At 43.7% G+C, this 20,403-nt stretch overlaps 2 protein-coding genes across 4 annotated transcripts in view; one reads left to right on the plus strand and one right to left on the minus strand.

Moving 5' to 3' along the window:
- Positions 1 to 520: 520 nt before the first annotated feature.
- LOC138804709 (large ribosomal subunit protein bL35m) lies at positions 521 to 14,827 on the plus strand. 2 transcript variants are annotated; one of them, XM_069989163.1, is made up of 4 exons: positions 521 to 612; positions 7,477 to 7,666; positions 9,106 to 9,250; positions 13,489 to 14,827. In XM_069989163.1, exons 1-4 carry the CDS (start codon positions 570 to 572, stop codon positions 13,675 to 13,677), a joined length of 567 nt encoding a protein of 188 aa, XP_069845264.1. In that variant the 5' UTR covers positions 521 to 569; the 3' UTR covers positions 13,678 to 14,827. The 2 variants fall into 2 exon arrangements, with proteins under 2 accessions (XP_069845264.1, XP_069845265.1); XM_069989164.1 differs by lacking the exon at positions 521 to 612 and adding an exon at positions 686 to 963.
- A 1,839-nt stretch (positions 14,828 to 16,666) lies between these two features.
- Positions 16,667 to 20,403, minus strand: part of LOC138804710 (receptor expression-enhancing protein 1) — a 112,021-nt gene continuing 108,284 nt past the window's right edge. For both annotated transcript variants that reach the window (XM_069989166.1, XM_069989165.1), the window contains one exon: positions 16,667 to 19,573. In XM_069989166.1, coding sequence (XP_069845267.1) covers positions 19,563 to 19,573 — 11 coding nt within the window. In that variant the 3' untranslated portion in view covers positions 16,667 to 19,562. The remainder of the gene's footprint in view (positions 19,574 to 20,403) is intronic.

The following is a 20,403-nucleotide window of genomic DNA, read 5'->3' on the forward strand; positions in this document are numbered from 1 at the left end:
CTCAGTTATTCTCCTGGTTAAGACAGAAGCTCACTTGAGACCAATCGTTCCAAGCAATAGAGGTGACCTCATCGTATAAAAAGAAATTAAAAAAAGAATTGGGGGTGGGGTGGGAGGGTAGAGGGCTGGGAACATGGCTTAGTAAAGTGCTTGCCTAGCATGCATGAAGACACGGGTTCGATTCCCCAGCACCACATAAACAGAAAAGGCTAGAAGTGGCACTGTGGCTCAAGTGGTAGAGTGCTAGTCTTGAACAAAAGCTCAGGGACAGCGCCCAAGCCCTGAGTTCAAGCCTCAGGATTGGCAAAGAGAAAGAAAGAAAGAGAAAGAGAGAGAAAGAAAGAAAAGAGAGAGGAAGGAAGGAAGGAAGGAAGAGACAGACAAACATTCCGGGGACCACAATACGCTGTTTTCTGAGGACAGTAGTTTTACAACAGTAGTTCAGTAGGCCTTCAATAGACATGGAGTTGGCCACGCCCGTTTCCGCGCCCTTTGTCCTCCTTCCGCCGGCTGGCGGCTCCTTCCGGGCTGCCGCGCCCACGGCGGCCGCCGTAGGCGAGCGTGCTGTCATGGCCGCCTCCGTCCTCGCGGGCGCGCGGAGAGCTGCTTCAGGTCAGTGGGGAGCGACTGTTCCATGTGTGAACTGGCCCTCGTGGGGCGGGCGTTTAGTCTGGAGGTTAACAGGAAAAGCAGGCTCGTCATTGCAGGCTACGGCTGCTCAGAGTTTTCTCCGGGGCGGGGCGGCCGCCACCTAGCCTCGGTCCCGGCCCGGCGCCGGCGGAGCTCCGTGCTCCGCGATCCGCCCTGGGTCCCGCGGCCCTCCCTGGCTTGCCTCGGCCCTCCCGGGCTTTCCTGCTCTTCCTTGGCTTCCTGCAACCCTGCCTGGGCGCTTGCCTTTGGCTTTCCTGCTCCCCCTTCCCCGGAGAATGGACCCGAGTAACCGGCTGAAAGCGCGTCGCCGGGGTAACACAGAAACTCCACCTTCTGAACTTAAGAGAGTAGGACCTTGACCTTGAAGGTTTAATGAATGTGTATGTGAAGGGGGTGTGTGTGTGTGTGTGTGTGTGTGTGTGTGTGTGTGTGTGTGTGTGTGTGTGTGTGTGTGTGTGTGTGTGTGTGTGTGTGTGTGTGTGTGTTTCTTTTTGAATGTCCATTAACTTGATTTTGATTCTACAGTTGTAAAGTGGAGATGGTACCACCTACCAGGAGATTAAATGAACTCAGGTGTGCAAAGCATCCTGCGTGTGATGCCTACCAAGTACACAGCTTAAGGGTCATGCATGTATAGCCATCAGGGACTGTGGCTAAACGTGTCTTGAACTATAATTCTCAATACACGGTGGGCAGATTGAGCGTGCCCGTGTTCTGGTACTTGAACTGGAGGACTGGCCGGGGCACTGTCCCTGAGTTCTTTTGCTCAAGGCTAGCTCTTTACCAGTTGAGCCATACCTCCACTTTTGGTGGGGCCTTTTTTTGTGGTTAATTGGAGATAAGAGTCTCAAGGACTTTACTGCCTCAGCTAGCTTCAGATCTCACCCTCCAGAGTAGCTAGGATTACAGGCATGAGCCACCAGCGCCCTGCTTTAAATGGTTATTTATTTAGACTAGGACATCATCTCAGTATCTGACACTTTTGCTCATTGCCTGGCGCTCTACCGCCTGGGCCATGCCTCCTATCCCTTGAATTATTTCTTGATACAGGGGTGAAGGCAGGACTTGTAGCAAAAGTTAAAAATCATTTAAATATGATGAAAGTATCAGCAAATTAGTCTCACACAAAACATTAGTAAGGATATAATTATGTGGGAGAAAAATGGGAGATCAAGAAGAAACAAGGCAAAAAAAAGAAGAAACAAGGCAACTATAAAAATATCTAGGTTGGGGGGGCTGGGAAGGTGGCTCAGTGGTAGAGTGCTTGCCTTGCATGCCTGAGGCCCTGGGTTCGATTCCCCAGCACCACATAAGCAAAAAAAAGAGAAAAGCCGGAAGTGGCGCTGTGGCTCAAGTGGTAGAGCGCTAGCCTTGAGCTGAAGAGCTGAGGGACAGTGCCCAGGCCCAGACAGAGTTCAGGCCCCACGACCGGAACCCCCCCCCCCAAAAAAAATATCTAGGTTGGGGCTGGGAAGGTGACTCAGTGGTAGAGTGCTTGCCTTGCATGCATGAGGCCCTGGGTTCAGTTCCTCAGCACCACATAAGCAAAAATAAAAAAGCCGGAAGTGGCGCTGTGGCTCAAATGGTAGAGCGCTAGCCTTGAGCTGAAGAGCTGAGGGACAGTGCCCAGGCCCAGACAGAGTTCAGGCCCCACGACCAGACCCCCCCCCCCAAAAAAAAAAAAAAGAAGTGTAGGTGTTAGAGAAAAGATTTTTTTTTTAACATGAATTATGTTTTGAGTATGTATGAAGTGTAACTGTTAGGAAAAATATACATGAACAGTTTTAACAACTCCGCTAAAGCAAACATTTGTATAACTAATATTAGGTTAAGACAAGCCCCTTCTCCACCCCTGAGTTTCCTCAAATCAAAATTATGTTTTCCCAAACATAACTTATCTGAATTTTTAGACTTCATACTTCATTATTACCTTGATTATTTTTCCTGTAGTAGTTTTAGCATTCATATGTGTATCCCTCAGCATACTGCTATTTTTGTCTGGTTTGGGACTTCCATTACTAGAACTGAAATCAAATAGTTTGTGCTATAGTGTCCGGCTTCTTTTACTTTATAAGATTTATTTTGTTTTTGTTTTTGTTTTTGTTTTTTTTGGGTCCGGTCGTGGGGCCTGAACTCTGGGTCTGGGCACTGTCCCTCAGCTCTTCAGCTCAAGGCTAGCGCTCTACCACTTGAGCCACAGCGCCACTTCCGGCTTTTTTCTTTTTGCTTGTGTGGTGCTGAGGAATCGAACCCAGGGCCTCAGGCATGCAAGGCAAGCGCTCTACCACTGAGCCACCTTCCCAGCCCACAAGATTTATTTTGTATGTAGCTGTAATGTCTGCTTTTCTCCCCCCACATTCTCTCTTGGGCTTAAACTTAAGACCTTGAGCTCTTGCTTGCTTTTTGTCTCAAATCTGGAGTTCTTATTTGTATTTTTAACTACATTATCTTTATGTAGTTGTACAACGGAGCTGCCATTTAACAAAGCAGTTTGTATGAATACAGCTCTATCACCCCTTTCATCTTTCTCATCATCCCTCCCAACCCATCCTTGAAGCAGGAGTTCAATCCCTTGAAGCACACCTTCACTTCTAGCTTTTTACTGGTCAGTTGGGGATAAGTCTTACCCAATGGACAGTAAAAGACAAATAATTACACCTGGACATGATTGATTAAACAGCAAACTAAACATTCACACAGAATAAAGGAGGATTTCCTTTTCTCTCTCTCTCTTTTTTTTTTCCAGTCCTGGGGCTTGAACAAAGGGCCTGGGCACTGTCCCTGAGCCTCTTTGTGTTCAAGGCTAGCACTCTACCTCTTGAGCCATAGCGCTACTTCTGGCTTTTTCTGTGTATGTGGTACTGAGGAATTGAACCCAGGGCTTCATGCATCCTAGGCAAGCACTCTACCACTAGGCCATATTCACAGCCCAAAAGGGGGATTTTCTTAGTATCACAAGGGCTCATTGAAATTAATTCCAAGAACCAGAAGTAAGAGGTCTTTTATTATACTGTTTGTGTTTTTTTTTCTTTTTTAAAAAATTTATTAATTCCCTTCTGTCACTGTTTTTTTTTTTTGTTTTGTTTTGTTTTGTTTTGGTCCAGTTGTGGGGCCTGAACTCTGGGCCTGGGCGCTGTCCCTCTTCAGCTCAAGGCTAGCGCTCTATCACTTGAGCCACAGCACCACTTCCAGTTTTTTCTTTTTTGCTTATGTGGTGCTGAGGAATCAAACCCAGGGCCTCATGCATGCAAGGTAAGCGCTCAACCACTGAGCCACCTTCCCAGCCCACTGTTTTTTATTCTGTACCCTTTGTCTTGTATATAAGTATCTGAGATAGAGTACTTGCCTAGCATTCATAGAGTCTTGGGTTCTATTCCTCAGCACCACATACACAGAAAAAGCCGAAAGTCGTACTGTGACTCAGGTGGTAAGAGTGCTAGCCTTAGAGGCCAAAGACAGTGCCCAGGCCCTGAGTACAAAGAGTATCTGATTTGGGAAAGGGAAGGGGAAGCACAGAAGCAGTGGGACAAAGGGTGAACCAATTCAGCAGTGAAATCCACTAGACACTATGTTGGAAAGGAACTATACAACTTTGGGGGGAGGGAAAGTTGAGAGAGGAAAAACTGGGAGAAAATGAGGGAGGGGGCGATACTGTTCAAAAGGAAATGTACTCATTACCTCAATCATAACTATAACCCCTCTGTTCATCGACTTTACAAATTTTTTTTTAAGTCTTAAGGCTTTGAGGTTTTTGGTGGGTTTTTTTTGTTGTTGTTGTTTTGTTTTGGTTTTTTTGGTCAGTTGTGGGTCTTGAAGTCTGGGCCTGGGCACTGTCTCTCAGCTCTTCAGCTCAAGGCTAGCACTCTACCACTTGAGGCACAGCACCACTTCCAGTTTTCTAGTGGTTTTGGTTTATTGGAGATAAGAGTCTCACAGATTTATCTGCCTGGGCTGGCTTTGAACCATGATCCTCAGATCGAAGCCTCCTGAGTAGCTAGGATTATAGGCATGAACCACCAGGGCCCAGCTTGTGTTTGTTGTTGGGTGTGTGTATGTATGTGTGTGTGTGTGTGTTGTCCCTGAGCTTTTTTTGTCCCTGAAGGTTAGCCCTCTACCACTTGAGCCACAGCTCTGCTTCTGGGTTTTTTTGGTAGTTAAATGGAGATGAGTGTCACATAGACTTTCCTGCCCAAGCTGGTTTTGAACAATAAACCTCCAATCTCAGCTTCCAGAATAGGTAGGATTACAGGCATGAGCCTTAGGAGCCTGGCCTCTATTTCTTCTTTATCTGCTCTCAGCATGGAGTAGATGATTTCTTTGTGCAAAGCATTCTGTTTTGTTTTTGTTTTGGGGGCCAGTCATGGGGCCTGAACTCTGGGCCTGGGCACTGTCCCTCAGCTCTTCAGCTCAAGGCTAGTGCTCTACCACTGGAGCCACAGTGCCACTTCCGGCTTTTTTTTTCTGCTTATGTGGTGCTGAGGAATTGAACCCAGGGCCTCATGCATGCAAGGCAAGCGCTCTACCACTGAGCACCTTCCCAGCCCCAAAACAATGTTTTGAGGTATGTTTTTTTGTTTGTTTTGGCCAGCCGTGGGACTTGAACTCATCCTGGGCAGTGTCCCTGAGCCTCTTTTGCTCAAAGCTCCACTCTACTACTTGAGCCACAGCCTCACTTCCATTTTTTTCTGTTCATGTGGTACTGAGGAAACAAACCCAGGGCTTCATGCATACTAGCAAGCACTCTACTACTAAGCCACATTCCCAGCCCTGCTTTTGTTGTTGTTGTTGTTTGTTTGTTTGTTTTTGTCAGTTGTGGGGCTTGAATTCTGGGCCTGGGCACTGTCCCTCAGCTCTTCAGCTCAAGGCAGGCTCTTCAGCTCAAAGCTAGTGCTCTACCACTTCCGATTTCTGAGTGTTTTATTGGAGATAAGAGTCTCACGGACTTTTCCTGCCTGGGCTGGCTTTGAACCTCAATCCTCAGATCTCAGCCTCCAGAGTATGTAGTATTATAGGTGTGAGCCATCATGTGCTCGGCCCTGTTTTTTTGTTTGTTTTTGTTTTGTTGGTGCTGGTCCTGGATCTTGAACCCAGGGCCTGGGTCTTGAGCTCTTTTGCTCAATGCTAGTGTTCTACCACTTGAGCCACAGCTCTACTTCCAGCTTTTTGGGGGGCTTTTCTGCCCAGCCTAGCTTCAAACCATGAGCTTCAGATCTTAGCCTCCTGAGCAACTCGGATAACAGGCATGAGTCACTGGGGCCTGGTTTAAAACTATTTAGATAGAACATACATGCTACAAAATTAGTCATTTTATGTGTTCAACTTGACAATTTTCAGTAAGTTTAGCAAGTTGTGCAACCATCACATTTTAGTCTTAGGACATTTTCATCATCTTGTGGCACTACTTTAGCATTACATTAACATGGTCTCAAAGTATGCCTGGAGACAGAGCTCTGTATGGAATTCCAGTTTGCGTAGTGGCCTCATGAGAAGGATTGATAAAGAGGACTACATCTAATCCACATTGCTTTCTGCAGTCTGCCTTCCAGCCACCCTGCCTTACTTCCACTACTTGTCCAAAGCAGTCTGTAATATGGTCAGGCAAGGAGGAGCAGCAATCTTGGCTTAAGGTTTGGGCCAGACTCCCCTTCTTATTTCAGCCCCAGGCCTTTTGCTAAAGTTGTTTATCCCTCTGAAATACATTTCTGTGTCTGAATGCCAGTTGCACTGAATGGGGGAGTTCTGACTCTAGAGTATAAGATGGGAGGAGGAGAGGCTAGAATAAAGCATAAGATCTTGAGGGTGGAAATTAATCCCATATATACAGTACATAGATCTAGGGCATGCCAAACTGAATTATGGTGGTGATGGTTGTAGAATCTTTCTTAATTATTTTTTTATTTTTTATTTTTGTGCTTGCACTGAGGCTTGCACTCAACTTTCTTCATCAAAGATGTTGCTAGGGCTGGGAAGGTGGCTCAGTGGTAGAGCGCTTGCCTTGCATGCATGAGGGCCTGGGTTCGATTCCTCAGCACCACATAAGCAAAAAGAAAAAAAAGCCGGAAGTGGCGCTGTGGCTCAAGTGGTAGAGTGCTAGCCTTGAGCTGAAGAGCTGAGGGACAGCACCCAGGCCCAGAGTTCAGGTCCCACGACCGGACCCTAAATAAATAAATAAATGTCCTCATAACCTTAAAAAAAAAAAAAAAAAAGATGTTGGGCTGGGAAGGTGGCTCAGTGGTAGAGAGTTTGCCTTGCAAGCCTGAGGCCCTGGGTTTGATTCCTCAGCACCATATAAGCTAAAAGAAAAAAGCCGGAAGTGGCACTGTGGTAGAGCGCTAGCCTTGAGCTGAAGAGCTGAGTGACAGCACCCAGGCCCAGAGTTCAGGCCCCACAACCGGACCCAAAAAAAAAAAAAAGATGATGCTATTCCAGCCAACACCTCACTTCTGGTTTGGGGGGGTTTTTTTGTTGTTTTTTTTTTTGTTTTGCTCGTTAATTGGAGATTAGACTCTTGGACTTTTGTGCCCAGGATAGCTTTGAACTTGGATCCTCAGATCTCAGCTTCCTGGGTAGCTTGGTTAATAGGCTTGAGTCACCAGCACCTAGGTAGAATTCCACAAATTTTCAAAAATTCCTTGAATACTTAAAATGCGTAAATATATGTAAGTCATAACTCTATAAAGTTGGTTTAAAAAAAACTTCCATGGGTGAATCCGATGCTCGGGACCTTTTATTACATATTACACATGTTTTGATACATTATTTAATTTTAAATATTGGGTGCATATTTTAGAGACTCATATTAAGTATATACACTTCTCTCTACAGGAATCTTACGGCCTCTGAATACTTTGGTGTCTTCAACCTACGGAAACTGTGTCAAGAATGTCTGTCTTAATTCTATACTGTTCCCCAGGCATTTCAGTCATATTCAGACACCAGTTGTTTCTTCTGCTTCCCAACTTGTCACATCTGTCAGAAACCTAACATGCGGGCATACTGCAACAGTCTTTAATAGGTAAACATGGTGCATAGATAGAATTTCTGAAATCTTCATGCCTGGGATGGGAGTGTGGCAGTAGAATGCTTGCCTAAGGTATAAGGTTCTGGAATGAATGAATGAATGTACTGCCTGAAAGACGTTATTCTTTGCCTACCATGATATTTTTTGCCTACCTACAGTTTATTATGCAGAATTTGCCTGAGTAGGAGAGTATGATGGATATGAACATACCTAGGTGCCTGCTACAAGAACTAACAGATAGAGCACACCTCCCCTCTTTTGCAGTGCTGGGCATTGAACCCAAGGCTTGTGCAAGCTAGGCAAGTACACTGTATCACCATGCTCACTTACAGTGTTGTATATGTGCTAAGATGGAAAAGTGGAGGTGAATAAACAAGACTGGAAAGTGGGTAGTTTTCATGAAGTCAGTAAATAGTTAAACATCTCTGGGTGTCTGGCGTTGTATTTGGCAGAAAGGACACAAAGATAAATACGTGGAAATCCTCAAGGAGTTTTGTGTGCTGGTCCCAGGCTTAAACTCAGAACCTGGCTGTGTCCCTAAGCTTTTTTGCTCAAGGATAGTACTCTAATCATTTGAGCAACACCTCCACTTCTGTCTTTTTTATTGGTTAATTGGAGATAAGAGTCTTGTGAGCTGGCTCAGCCTGTAATCCTAGCTACTCAGGAGGCTGAGATCTGAGGATCATGGTTCAAAACCAGCCAGGGCAGGAAAGACCATGAGACTACTATCTCCAATAAACCACCAGAAAACCGGAAGTGGTGCTGTAGCTCAAGTGGTAGAGCGCTCACCTTGAGCTGAAGAGCTGAGGGATAGTGCCCAAGTCCAGAGTTCAAGCCCCATGACCGACAAAAAAAAATGTCTTGTGGATTTTCCTGCCTGGGCTATTGAACTATGATCCTGAGATCTCATCCGCTTGAGTAGCTAGGATTACAGGAGTGAGTCATAGGCACCTGGCCCTCAAGGAATTTATAATGTGTTGGGCAAATAGGTAAGAAATCAGGTGATTAATAATGAAGCCCCTTCATACAGTATAATAGGATAGATTCTTTCATGGGTTGAAGTGTGGAGGGTTTTAATTTTGGTGCTAATACTTTGTATATGCTAAGCACATGCTCTGCATTACACTGCATTACATTCCCAGGGCACTGGATAGTTACTTTATCTTTTTTTTCTTTTTTTTTCTTTTTTCTTTTCTTTTTGTAACAGGGGTTTGAACTCAGGGCTTTGCACTTGCCTCACCAGGCCCTCTGCACTTGAGCCATGCCCCCAGCCTGAGATATTTGCTATTCTTACATGTATGAGTCATTTGAAGTAATATGTATTAAAAGCTCCATGCCAGTGAAGCAGCATTTAAGCACTGGATCTAAACACAATGAATTTTAGTGTTTTAGATAGTGTGACTGCTGAGTTACATTTCTAAATTTTATTTTAGAGTGGCCCCTTTGGTTCCCAGTGTCCTGAAGATGCCAGTCAGAAATGTTACATACTGCAGTACACAAAAAGGCAAAAGAAAAACCGTAAAAGCCGTTATCTATCGGTTTCTTCGACTTCATTCTGGCCTTTGGCTAAGGAGAAAGGTGAGTCTTTACACTGTTTTCTGGTTGAAAAAGAGGGAGAGTAGGAGATTTAAGATGTTGCAGAGTTCATTGAGCCTATTTGTGGCTTGTCTTCGCTCATCTTAGCAGTAGCTTTCACAGTTCTGTGCCTTAAGTATACCAGCTGACAGTCATCTCTGAATCCATGTGAATAAAATGTAAACATTAGTTTAAAAGATGTATTAATCAAAATGGCAGGGCTGGGAAGGTGGTTCAGTAGTAGAGCGCTTGCCTTGCATGCATGAGGCCCTGGGTTTGATTCCTCAGCACCATATAAGCAAAAAGAAAAAAAGCCAGAAGTGGCGCTGTGGCTCAAGTGGTAGAGCGCTAGCCTTGAGCTGAAGAGCTGACAGACCCCACGACCGGACCCAAAAAAAAAAAAAAAAGGCAATGTCTTCACTATAGAACAGGTTGATTGGAACTCTTAGTTCATTTCTTCATAAAGACACGGTAATGAGTTTCCTACTCAGTCATAGCTCATATGATGTATAAGTAGCTGAAGTTTAAATAGTTGAGTTCTGTGTTTGAACCATAAGAAACATTTCTTTCCTTTTGTTATCATACCAGTTTTAAATCCAGGTCCCTGTCTGGCCCTGCATAAAAAGACGTGGGTACTTTTTGCCTTCCTTTCCATTAGATCTGTAGCCCTGGTGTTATTATTAAGGGACTGATCATAATACTTTGCCCCAGCTCAGCATGGCATTCACAGAATGGCCTGCTTCATCAAAATTAATTCTAAATTACATTAGTATATGAATGAAAATGCCAACTAAAAACTGATAAAAAAAAAAAAAAAGGAGGTGGGAGATGAGATGAAGGCTACAAAAACATACATAAAGTGCATTTAATCAAACATTATATGCTTGTTTGTATAGAAATACCAAAATGAAACCGGTACAATTTATGCTAGTAAAAAAAATTTTTTTAGTCAGTTGTAGGGCTTAAACTGAGAGCTGGGTGCTGTCCCTGAGCTTTGGTGTTCAAGGCTAGTGCTGTACTATTTTGAGCCACAGTACTGCTTCCAGTTTTCTGGTTGTTAATTAGAGATAAGATTCTCACAGACTTTCCTACCCAAGCTGGCTTTGAACCACAATACTCAGATCTCAGCCTCCTGAATAGTTAGGATTATAGGTATGAGCCACCAGCACCTGGCTAGTAAAAAATGTATATACATGATTATTTTTTGCCAGTCCTGGGGCTTGAACTCAGGGCCTGGGCACTGTCCCTGTGCTTCTTTTTGCTCAAGGCTAGCACTCTACCACTGGAGCCACACAGCATCACTTCCACCTTTTTCTGTTTATGTGGTACCAAGAAATATAACCCAGAGCTTCATGCATGCTAGACAAGCACTCTTATCACTAAGCCACATTCCTAGCCCAGTAAATTTTTTTTTTGTTGTTGGTCATGGGGCTTGAACTCTGAGCCTGGGCATTGTCCCTTAGCTCTTCCTCTCAAGGCTAGTGCTCTACCACTTGAGCCACAGCACCACTTTGTTTTCTGGTGGTTAATTGGAGATAAGCGTCTTAAGGACGGGCTGGGAAGGTGGCTCAGTGGTAGAGCACTTGCCTTGCATGCATGAGGCCCTGGGTTCAATTCCTCAGCACCACATAAGCAAAAAAGAAAAAAGCTGTAAGTGGTGCTGTGGCTCAAGCGGTAGCGCGCTAGCCTTGAGCTGAAGAGCTGAGGGACAGCACCCAGGCCTAGAGTTCAGGCCCCATGACCAGACCTCCCTCCCCCCCCCCCCCCCTGAAAAAAAAAAAAAAAGAGTCTTAAGGACTTTCTTGCCCAGGCTAGCTTTGAACCATGATCCTTGGATCTCAGTCTTCTGCATAGCTAGGATAACTGGCATGAGCCACTGGGTGCCCCAGCTCCAGTAAAAAATTTTTTACTTATTTATTTTTTTTGTTTTTTTTTTTGGGGGGGGGGTCCGGTTATGGGGCCTGAACTCTGGGCCTGGGCGCTGTCCCTCAGCTCTTCAGCTCAAGGCTAGTGCTCTACCACTTGAACCACAGCACCACTTCCGGCTTTTTTTCTTTTTATGTGGTGCTGGGGAATCAAACCCAGGGCCTCATGCATGCAAGGCAAGCACTCTACCACTGAGCCACCTTCCCAGCTCCCAGTAAAAAATTTTTAAAGGGGAAGGGAAAGAAATTCCTAATGAGTCGGGCACCAGAGGCTCACACCTGTAATCCTAGCTACTCAGGAGGCTGAGATCTGAGGATCACAGTTCAAAGCCAGCCCAGACAGGAATGTCCTTGAGTCTCTTTTCTCCAGTAAGCCACCAGACAACTGGAAGTGGTGCTGTGGCTCAAGTAGTATAGCCTTAGCCTTGAGCTGAAGAGCTGAGGGACAGCACCCAGGCCCAGAGTTCAAGCCCCATGACTGACACCCCCCCCCAAAAAAAAAAGGAAAGAAAAAGAAAAAAAAGAAATTCCTTCATGAAAGATACCAACCTAAAAAAAAAAAACAAAACTTATTTATGTTAAGAGGAGCCAGGCACTGGTAGTTAATAGCTACTTTGGAGGCTGAGATCCAGAGGATCATGCTTAAAGGCCAACTAAGGCAGAAACTCCATTTCCAATTAATCAGCAAAAAGCCAGTCTAGAGGAGGGAGGCATGACTCAAGTGATAGAGCACCAGTAAAGCAAGCAAACACCAGTACTTCAAAAAAAAAATAAAACAGAACCCCAAATTCTAGGTTGCTTATAGTAATGTATAAAATCTGAACGTATCAGCTGGGTTCCAGTGGCTCACGCCTATAACCTTAGCTATTCAGGAGGCTGAGATCTGAGGATGGCAGTTTAAAGCCAGCCTGGGCAGGAAAGTCTGTGAGACTCATCTCCAGTTAACCACCAGAAAACCGTAAGTAGAACTCAAGTAATAGAATGTTAGCCTTGAGCAAAAAAGCTCAGGAACATTGCTCAGGCCTTGAGTTGAAGCCCCAAGCATAAAAATAGTATGTTGTTGAAGACTGGTAAAGAAGTAAGATAATGCATAAAAAGTTAGCTGTTACAGGTCATTATCTTGTTCTTCATCAACCACACAGGTTTATTTCGCTACCCTGTCCACCAGGTTCTGGGGATTCAACCCAGAGCCTTATACATTCTAGGCAAGTATTCTACTAATGAGCTACATCTCCAATTATCTTTCTTTCTTTCCTCCTTCCCTCTCTTCCTTTCTCCCTTCCCTCCCCTCCCTCCCTCCCCTCCCTCCCTCCCTTCCTCCCTCCCTTCTCTTCCCCTCCCCCTTCCCTTCCCCTCCCTCCCTCCCTCCCTCCCTCCTTCCTTCCTTCCTTCCTTCCTTCCTTCCTTCCTTCCTTCCTTCCTTCCTTCCTTCCGGTTGCCTAGAGTAGTCTTAAATTCATGGGATCAAGTTATCCTCCCAAATAACTGGTTGTGATTTTGGTGTTTTTTGTTTGTTTGTTTGTTTGTTTGGGTCTGGGCATGGGGCCTGAACTCTGGGCCTGGGCGCTGTCCCTCAGCTCTTCGGCTCAAGTCTACTACTCTACCACTTGAGCCACAGCGCCACTTCCGGCTTTTTTTCTTTTTTGCTTATGTGGTGCTGAGGAATTGAACCCAGGGCCTCATGCATGCAAGGCAAGCGCTCTACCACTGAGCTACCTTCCCAGCCCTGTTTTTGTTTTTTGACTCAGGGTCTTAAGTAGGTCAAGACTGGCCTCCAACTTTTTTTGGGGGGGGAGGGGGACAGGGGGAGTCGGTTGTGGGGCTTGAACTGGGGCTGGGTGCTGTCCCTGAGCTCTTCAGCTCAAGGCAAGTGCTCTATCACTTAAGCTACAGTGCCACTTCCTGTTTTCTGGTGGATAATTGGAGATAAGAGTCTCATGGACTTCCCTGCCTGGGCTGGCTTTGAACCATGATCCTCAGATCCCGCAGATCTCAGCCTCCTGAGTAGCTATGATTATAGGCATAAGCGAGGCGCCCAGCTGGCCTCAAAACTTTTGATCCTCTTGCATTAATGCTGGGATTAAAGTTGGGAAATGACAGTAGGCTTGTAAATTTAATCTTCTTCCAAAATATTAAATTATTTACTAGTACTTTTTTTCCCAACTACACATACATTTTCTGCCAACTGGGATGAAAAACATCCCAGCTTTAATAGAAATCTGGTTTTCCTTTCTCATTGGTCCCATAAACCATGAGTTACTAATATAATCTGCTGTTTCCTTCATAATGTTTTACATGTCTTCTAATATCTCACAGGCTGGTTATAAGAAAAAATTATGGAAGAAGACAAGTGCAAGAAAAAAACGCTTGAGAGAAATAGTGTTCTGCAATAAAACCCAGAGTAAACTCTTAGATAAAATGACAACGTCTTTCTGGAAAAGGAGAAACTGGTATGCTGACGATCCTTATCAGAAGTATCATGATCGAACAAACCTAAAAGTGTAGATGTAAACTGTGTGAACTGACATGTAAACATAATATACCAATATTAAACTTATGAAGATTTTAAAACTTAATGGATTAAACATTCAAGTTTGCATTTTTTTTACAAAATGGAAATGACTTCATTGGAACAAGCTGTTTCAAGTAGACTTACTTAGTTGCAAGGTATCTCAAATGAGGAAGACCATAACAAGTCAGTAAAGGTAATACTCAAGTACTCTGTCATTTTTTTTTAATTTAATTACTCTGTCATATTTTAACGATACATGTGTGGCAACTCAGGAGCCAGCTCTCCAGCTCGATCTATGAAGCATGGACCACTCCTTTGTCTCAGGAAGGGCAGAGATTGAATAGTGTTGCTCATTAAGAGAGGGGCAATTTTTATGCTATTCTAGACTTGGGACTCTACCTGTGGATTCTGCTGATGCACTGACCTCTAATTCACAGCTTTTGCTTACTGTCCTGTTCTTGTAATAATTCAAGGCTTTTGGGGGCCTTAGAGTGCCTTGTGGGACAGAACTGGAGACCAGGACTTCACTATGCAGAAATGGGCTGAAGTAGAAGGGATGATGGGCACCCTGTTTAGGAGGGATTTCATATATAGAATTCTTGTTTTGGATAGGATGGCTTATCAAAACTAGTTCTATAACTTGACAGTAAAACATTTGTTACAAAGCTTGAAAAGTCACCTGAGTGACCTTCAAGTACATGTGTAATTTAGGAAGTACATAGATAGTGTATTGACATATATGGGTAATGTATAGAACACCTACATGTCCACAATACTGGGCACGTAGCTGCAAAACTCAACATCATAACAACTTTACAAAGAAGATGCCATTTGTGTTATCCCTAATTTAAATTTGATGAAAGTAAAGCCTGAAGCTTAGGGAAGGTTAAGTAAATTACCCCAAAGTATAGCTATTAGGTTCCTAAACCCTAATCCAATTCCTTGGAATTCTGTATATTTCACTTACTTAGTCTTCTAACCACATAAGAAAATTAATGTCTTAAATCAGCAAGTGACTTTAGTCACTTTGAAAGTTCTCAGTACTCAATTCAGCTTTTAAATTTTGTAACATTGTTTTTCTGGTGGTAATCTTCCATTGACATTGATCCTGTCTTGTTACATGAATAAATGAATGGATCTCCAGCCTTTCTTTCCATCTTTGTGCTGCTTTCTGTCAGCTGAATCTGCTTCTTTTCCTTGCTACTTGTGCCAAAGCAAAGAAAATGAACATTTGTTTAACTCTGATGTTTTCACATCTCTGAACATCCCCATGAAGGATGAAGATTGAGTGTACTGGCTTCTGTTTTAAATCAGACAAGGACTACAGAGGGCAAAGGTCATCCCCGTTATCCACAGTGCCCTGCACATAGGCTGCCCTGCCCTCCCCTCTACTGTACAAGTGCTCATTCCATTGCAGATGAAGAAACACTAATCAAAATGATGCACCAGTGTCTGTCTTACAACAAGATTAAAACTGTTATCAATGAACTGCTATCAATGAACAATGTGTTTTTACAGTTCTCCAGTTTCTACCTTTTTTTTTTTTTTTTTTTTTGGCCAGTCCGCATGCTTGGACTCAGGGCCTAGGCACTGTCCCTGAGCTTCTTTTGCATTCTACCACTTAAGCCATAGTGCCACTTCGGCTTTTTCCATTTATGGTGGTACTGAGGAACCTGGGCCCTGTCCCTCAGCTCTTCAGCAGAAGGCTAGCGCTCTACCACTTGAGCCACAGCGCCACATCTGGTTTTCTAAGTGGTTTATTGGAGATAAGAATCTCAGACTTTCTTGCCCAAGCTGGCATTGAACCTTGATTCTCAGATCTCAGCCTCCTGAGTAGCTAGGATTACAGGCGTGACCACCATACCTGGCCCCATTTTTCGACTTTTTGGGTTTTTTTGTCGGTCATGGGGCACTGTCCCTGAGCTCTTCAGTTCAAGGCTAATGCTCTACCACTTCAGCCACACACTAAGGAGTCAAACCCAGGGCCTCATGCATGCTAGGCAAGCACTCTACCACTAAGCCACCTTCCCAGCCCTCTACCCACTTTTTAAAGCTGTGAAAGTGACTCAGGTTTATGTTTGTGTGATCATTTTCAAAATGTTTATTTTTATCAGCTGTAGGGCTTGAACTCAGGATCTGGGCACTGTCCCTGAGTTTTTTTGCTCAACACTAATGCTTTGCCACTTTGAGCCATAGCACCACTTCTGGTTTTCTGCTGGTCAGTTGGGGAAAAGAGTCTTACTTTCTTGCCTGGGCTGGCTTTGAACTGAGATCCCCAGATCTCACCCTAGGATTACAGTTGTAAGCCACTTTTTTTTTTTTTTTTTTTTTTTTTGCCAGTGCTAGGGCTTGAACTCAGGGCCCAGGCACTGTCCCTGAGCTTTTGCTCAAGGCTAGCACTCTTACCACTTGAACCATAGCACCACTTTTGGCCTTTTCTGTGTATGTGATACTGAGGAATTGAACCCAGGGCTTCATGCATGCTAGGCAAGCACTTACCACCAAGCCACATTCCCAACACTAGTTAATTATTTTGTTAAAGGGCTTGAACTCTGGGCCTGAGCACTGTCCCTGAGCTCTTCAGCTCAAGGAGAGGCTCTACCACTTAAGCCACAGCCCCACTTCTGGTTTTCTGGTGATTAACGAGATAAGAGTCTCACAGACTTTCCTGCCCATGCTGGCTTTGAACCGTGGTCCTCAGATCTCAGCCTCCTGAGTAGCTAGGATTACAGGCATGAGCCACCGATGCCTGGTTAATTTTTTTTTAATCACACTAATCCTATTCAGTAAGCTGGTGGCTAAGTCTGTAGGCCAGATAGTGGTTGAGCACTCAGCTTCTAATCCTTGTGACCTTTCATATTAAAAAAATATTTTTTTCATAAACCCAACATTATAAAGTTTTTTTAAAGAAAAATGTTTAAGACTTTATTCAAGATGTATATCAGGCATTATAACAAAACAGCAGAACTTCAGCCTTTGGAATACTGTAATTTAACATCCTTTTAATACACAATCCAGTCTACTATTTAATTCTAGATCCTTCTATGGAGAGTTAGAAATAAAGTAGAGGAAGTGTACACAGTCACAATCCAGAGTATCTGCTATAAAGATAATAAAGCACATCCCTTGCCATTTCAAATACTTCTCAGGGTGAACTGGGAAGGCTTACTACCAATGGCCAGCAGTGGACAGCACTGTTAAGCACAAACACATGGACAGTTCACCACAGAGGACACATATCTGGAAGGCCAGCTAAGTGAGCAAGCTATTCACACAAAGCCAGGAGCGATTATGACTAAACTCTCCAGTTGATAAGCATAAGACCACATCTCACCACCTCAGAAATGGAATAGGTGTTCAATGGCAAGGAACTAAAAAATTATGACATGGGAAAAATTACAGACTTTTGAACTAGCATTTTGTAAACAGCCTGTGTCCGTAAATCCATAAAAACATTCATTTTTCTCCTCTAGACAGAATACCACACTAAGTGTACACAGATAGGCATTCACATTTTATGTTAAGTCCATACACAAATATACAGCTTGTCAGATAAGTAAACACATGTTGCCAGAAGTAAGTGACAACTGCTCTCACTTGTACAGTGTGTCTTTGAGAGACACCTAATTCCCTAATCAACACTTGAAGGAAAAATAGATACATTTACATTAAGACAACAGTTTAGATACCTTTGTATTTTTTTAAATTTTAAATGAGGAGTAATACAGCATGTCTGAGAGTAGAGTGTGTCATCAAACTGTTTTTGGCATAGTTGAGTGCAAATTTGATATCCTAGCCTTGTTAGAATTTTCCATTGTAAAATGATGAAAATATAATAGGATTTTAAACTCTACTGCTAAAGGCATAATTTTGGCAAAAAAAAAATTTTTTTTTTGCTAAAAAGCTGCTTAACTTAAGCTTCCCCCTTCCCCATTGGCTTCTGATAATTATGAGTACTCTCAACTAGAGAGTAAATACATGGTAAAGAGTATTTTTCCTGTCTGGAGCTATTCAGTGAGCTTGATGAGAACAGATTTTCTCTCTTTCCTAACAGGTTCAATATTGACAAGTGTGGGACACATTCAGTGAGCAGAGAGCCTCTGCCCTCTTAGCCACAAATCTGCTTTTAGCCTTCTTAAATTCTTTTGTAAATTACAAAATCACCTTCAGAGGAATTATGGAAAGGCATTTCAGTATGTATGCCCGGGCAGCAATGAATGTAACTAAAACCCTTGGTGAAGTGGCTAAGATCCAGCTAATAATGCATGATGAGCAAAGGCCATCGATGCATGTTTGTGTAGCTAAGTAATGGAGCAGGTTTGAACTGAGCCTGTTTGCAGTCAGTAGAGAGCTCTATGTGGCATATAACACTACTCTAATCTTCAGGGCATATCTATGAACAGACACAATCCAAATACGAGTAACTGGGTTGTGACCATTGCATGCATTACACTGAAAGAAAACATCAACTCTTAAGCACAAATATACTAGTCCTACATTTTGGCTCAGCTCCCAGAAAGCAGGGCAACTACCTCAGATCACAATGTCATCTTAACCAGATTCTTCCCCAAATTCTTAATGTTTCATTCTCCTACTAAGCAATCCTGGCATATAGAAAATACCTAAAATCCTAGAGTGCCCACAAGAATAAGTTCACCACTCACATTCCACACAGTAAAGAAGAGGACTGAGGACTGGGCACCCTAGCTGCCCTGAATCTTAAAAGCCTTTCTAGAACTTGCCATTCTGGTTGTTACACACGTGTCTTATCTATTTTAGCACTATCTGAAACAAGGTTTAGTTCTAGCTTTATTGGTTTGTTTTTGCTTAGTGTTCTTTAAAAACAAGGTGCTCAGATCATAGGTTCCTTTACCTGGGGAAATGAGTTGCAGCACTGACCACTATGAAGAAAGAGTCACTTACTGTGAGTCCTCAAGCCCAATACGTTTTACCAGGAGTGCCCCTGAATGGGCTTGGAAACTCCCAATCCTGACTCCAAGGAAGCGATGAGCTCCCTGACTCTTCCCTTATCCTGGAGTCATTCCCCGGCCTCCCACCAACACTCATGCCTGTTGCTAAGATGCAGTCTCTAGTCTCCTGACCTCCTTCTATTGACTACACAAGCATCTGAAGAAGGTGGACCATCTTCCCACTGGAAAAGGGGTGCTACTGAAACTGGATTTGGGATCTTTATAAGAACATGGGAGCCATCGTCCAGAACCGAAAGTATTTGTTTACATTTTTTTTTCTTATCAGAACTGCTGGCAGCATCTGTAAATTCATTATATTAAGCCAAAGCCATAATTCTGTACATCACAGTCCAAAATATTAGTACCAAGAACAAAAAAGGTTTAAAAAAACTTCATTTGCATTTACAGAACTAAAAACTAAATATGCAACAAATAAATTACAAATGTACATCTCAGCAGCATAGGGGTGATTTTGCTTGCATTTCTAAAAACACTGCCGTCTGTAAAGACAATCCAATTGTGGGAAATGGCTAACTAACCTCAGGAGACTTAAAGGCTCACCCCTGACCTCGCCCTTTAGGCTCTCCCCAGCAAAAATTTAAGGAAGGAAAAGAGAAACAGACAAACAGAAAAAGAGAGAAAGTCAGAGACAAACAGAGAGAGAGAAAGAGAGAAGAAAAAGAATGAATTTCTTATAGGTAGAAGAGGGGAGCGAATAAAGGCCGTGTCTGTGAGGTTATACACTCAAAGCACACCCAGCCTGCGGATTTCTGTGTTATTAATGACTAGCTCTTTAAGGCAGAGAAGAAACATTCTGGATCCAGTGTTGTTGGCTCATCTCACTCACTCACGTGGTTTCAGTGGCCGAGGATGAGGTACTTTTCTTCCTGAAGCGAGATCGAAGGGTTCTAGGCGGTGCCTGGTAGAGAAAACAGAAAAAGAAATTCTTCAGTGTGGCACAAGTGTGTTGTTTTGAGGATGGTACCTTGGGGTGGGGTAATGTTCAGATCCTTAGCTCTTCACATGGTTGCGAGCTAGTGGGCAGATCTGGGGTCTTTCTTGGGTCTCTCCACAATAGGAATCACAGAGTTGCACCCTGCACACCCTGTGAAGCCGAGTACATTGAGGAGACACCTCCCTCTTGGGTTCTTCATGTTCTACTTCTTCAGGTCTCCCAATGGAATGTCTGGCCCGAAGAGTGACGCATCTTTGTTGTTTCTACCTTGGGAGCAAATGATCTTAAGGAGTGACTCATCAGAGAAATGTCGCCCAGCCTGGCCTGTTGTAGCTCCTTTGGGAACTGGCCTCCGGTTTCCTGATGCATGCTTCAAATTTCCATCACCAAATTGCCAGTCCCCATTCTGGAGGTGGAACCATTTACTGCACAGCAAACCACACTACAAAGGCAAATACCACCTTCATGTATCATGGGGAACACCTCACCCCATCCCAAAAATGGCTCAAGGAACCCCACCCTTCCATAGGATACACACATCACAGGAATTGCTATGAAAATGAAAGAAAGGGAAAGAATTTGTTCTGGCATAGCACCCAGAGGTTCATACAACTGGCTCCAGCCCCTTCCACTTTCCATCCTCTATTCCTGTTAACTTCTCTGAAGCTAGATAAGAAAACCTTCTCTATCTGTACTGTGTCCTTTTACACTGCTGTTCCTTCTGACCAAAAGCCCTTCCCTGTCTCCAGGCTTGCACATAGCCTAATTCTCCTAAGCACCAGCCCAAAAGTCTC

This window comes from Dipodomys merriami, unplaced genomic scaffold, assembly GCF_024711535.1.
Source record: "Dipodomys merriami isolate MVZ:Mamm:240054 unplaced genomic scaffold, mDipMer1.0.p SCAF_37, whole genome shotgun sequence".
Taxonomy (NCBI): Eukaryota; Metazoa; Chordata; class Mammalia; order Rodentia; family Heteromyidae; genus Dipodomys; species Dipodomys merriami.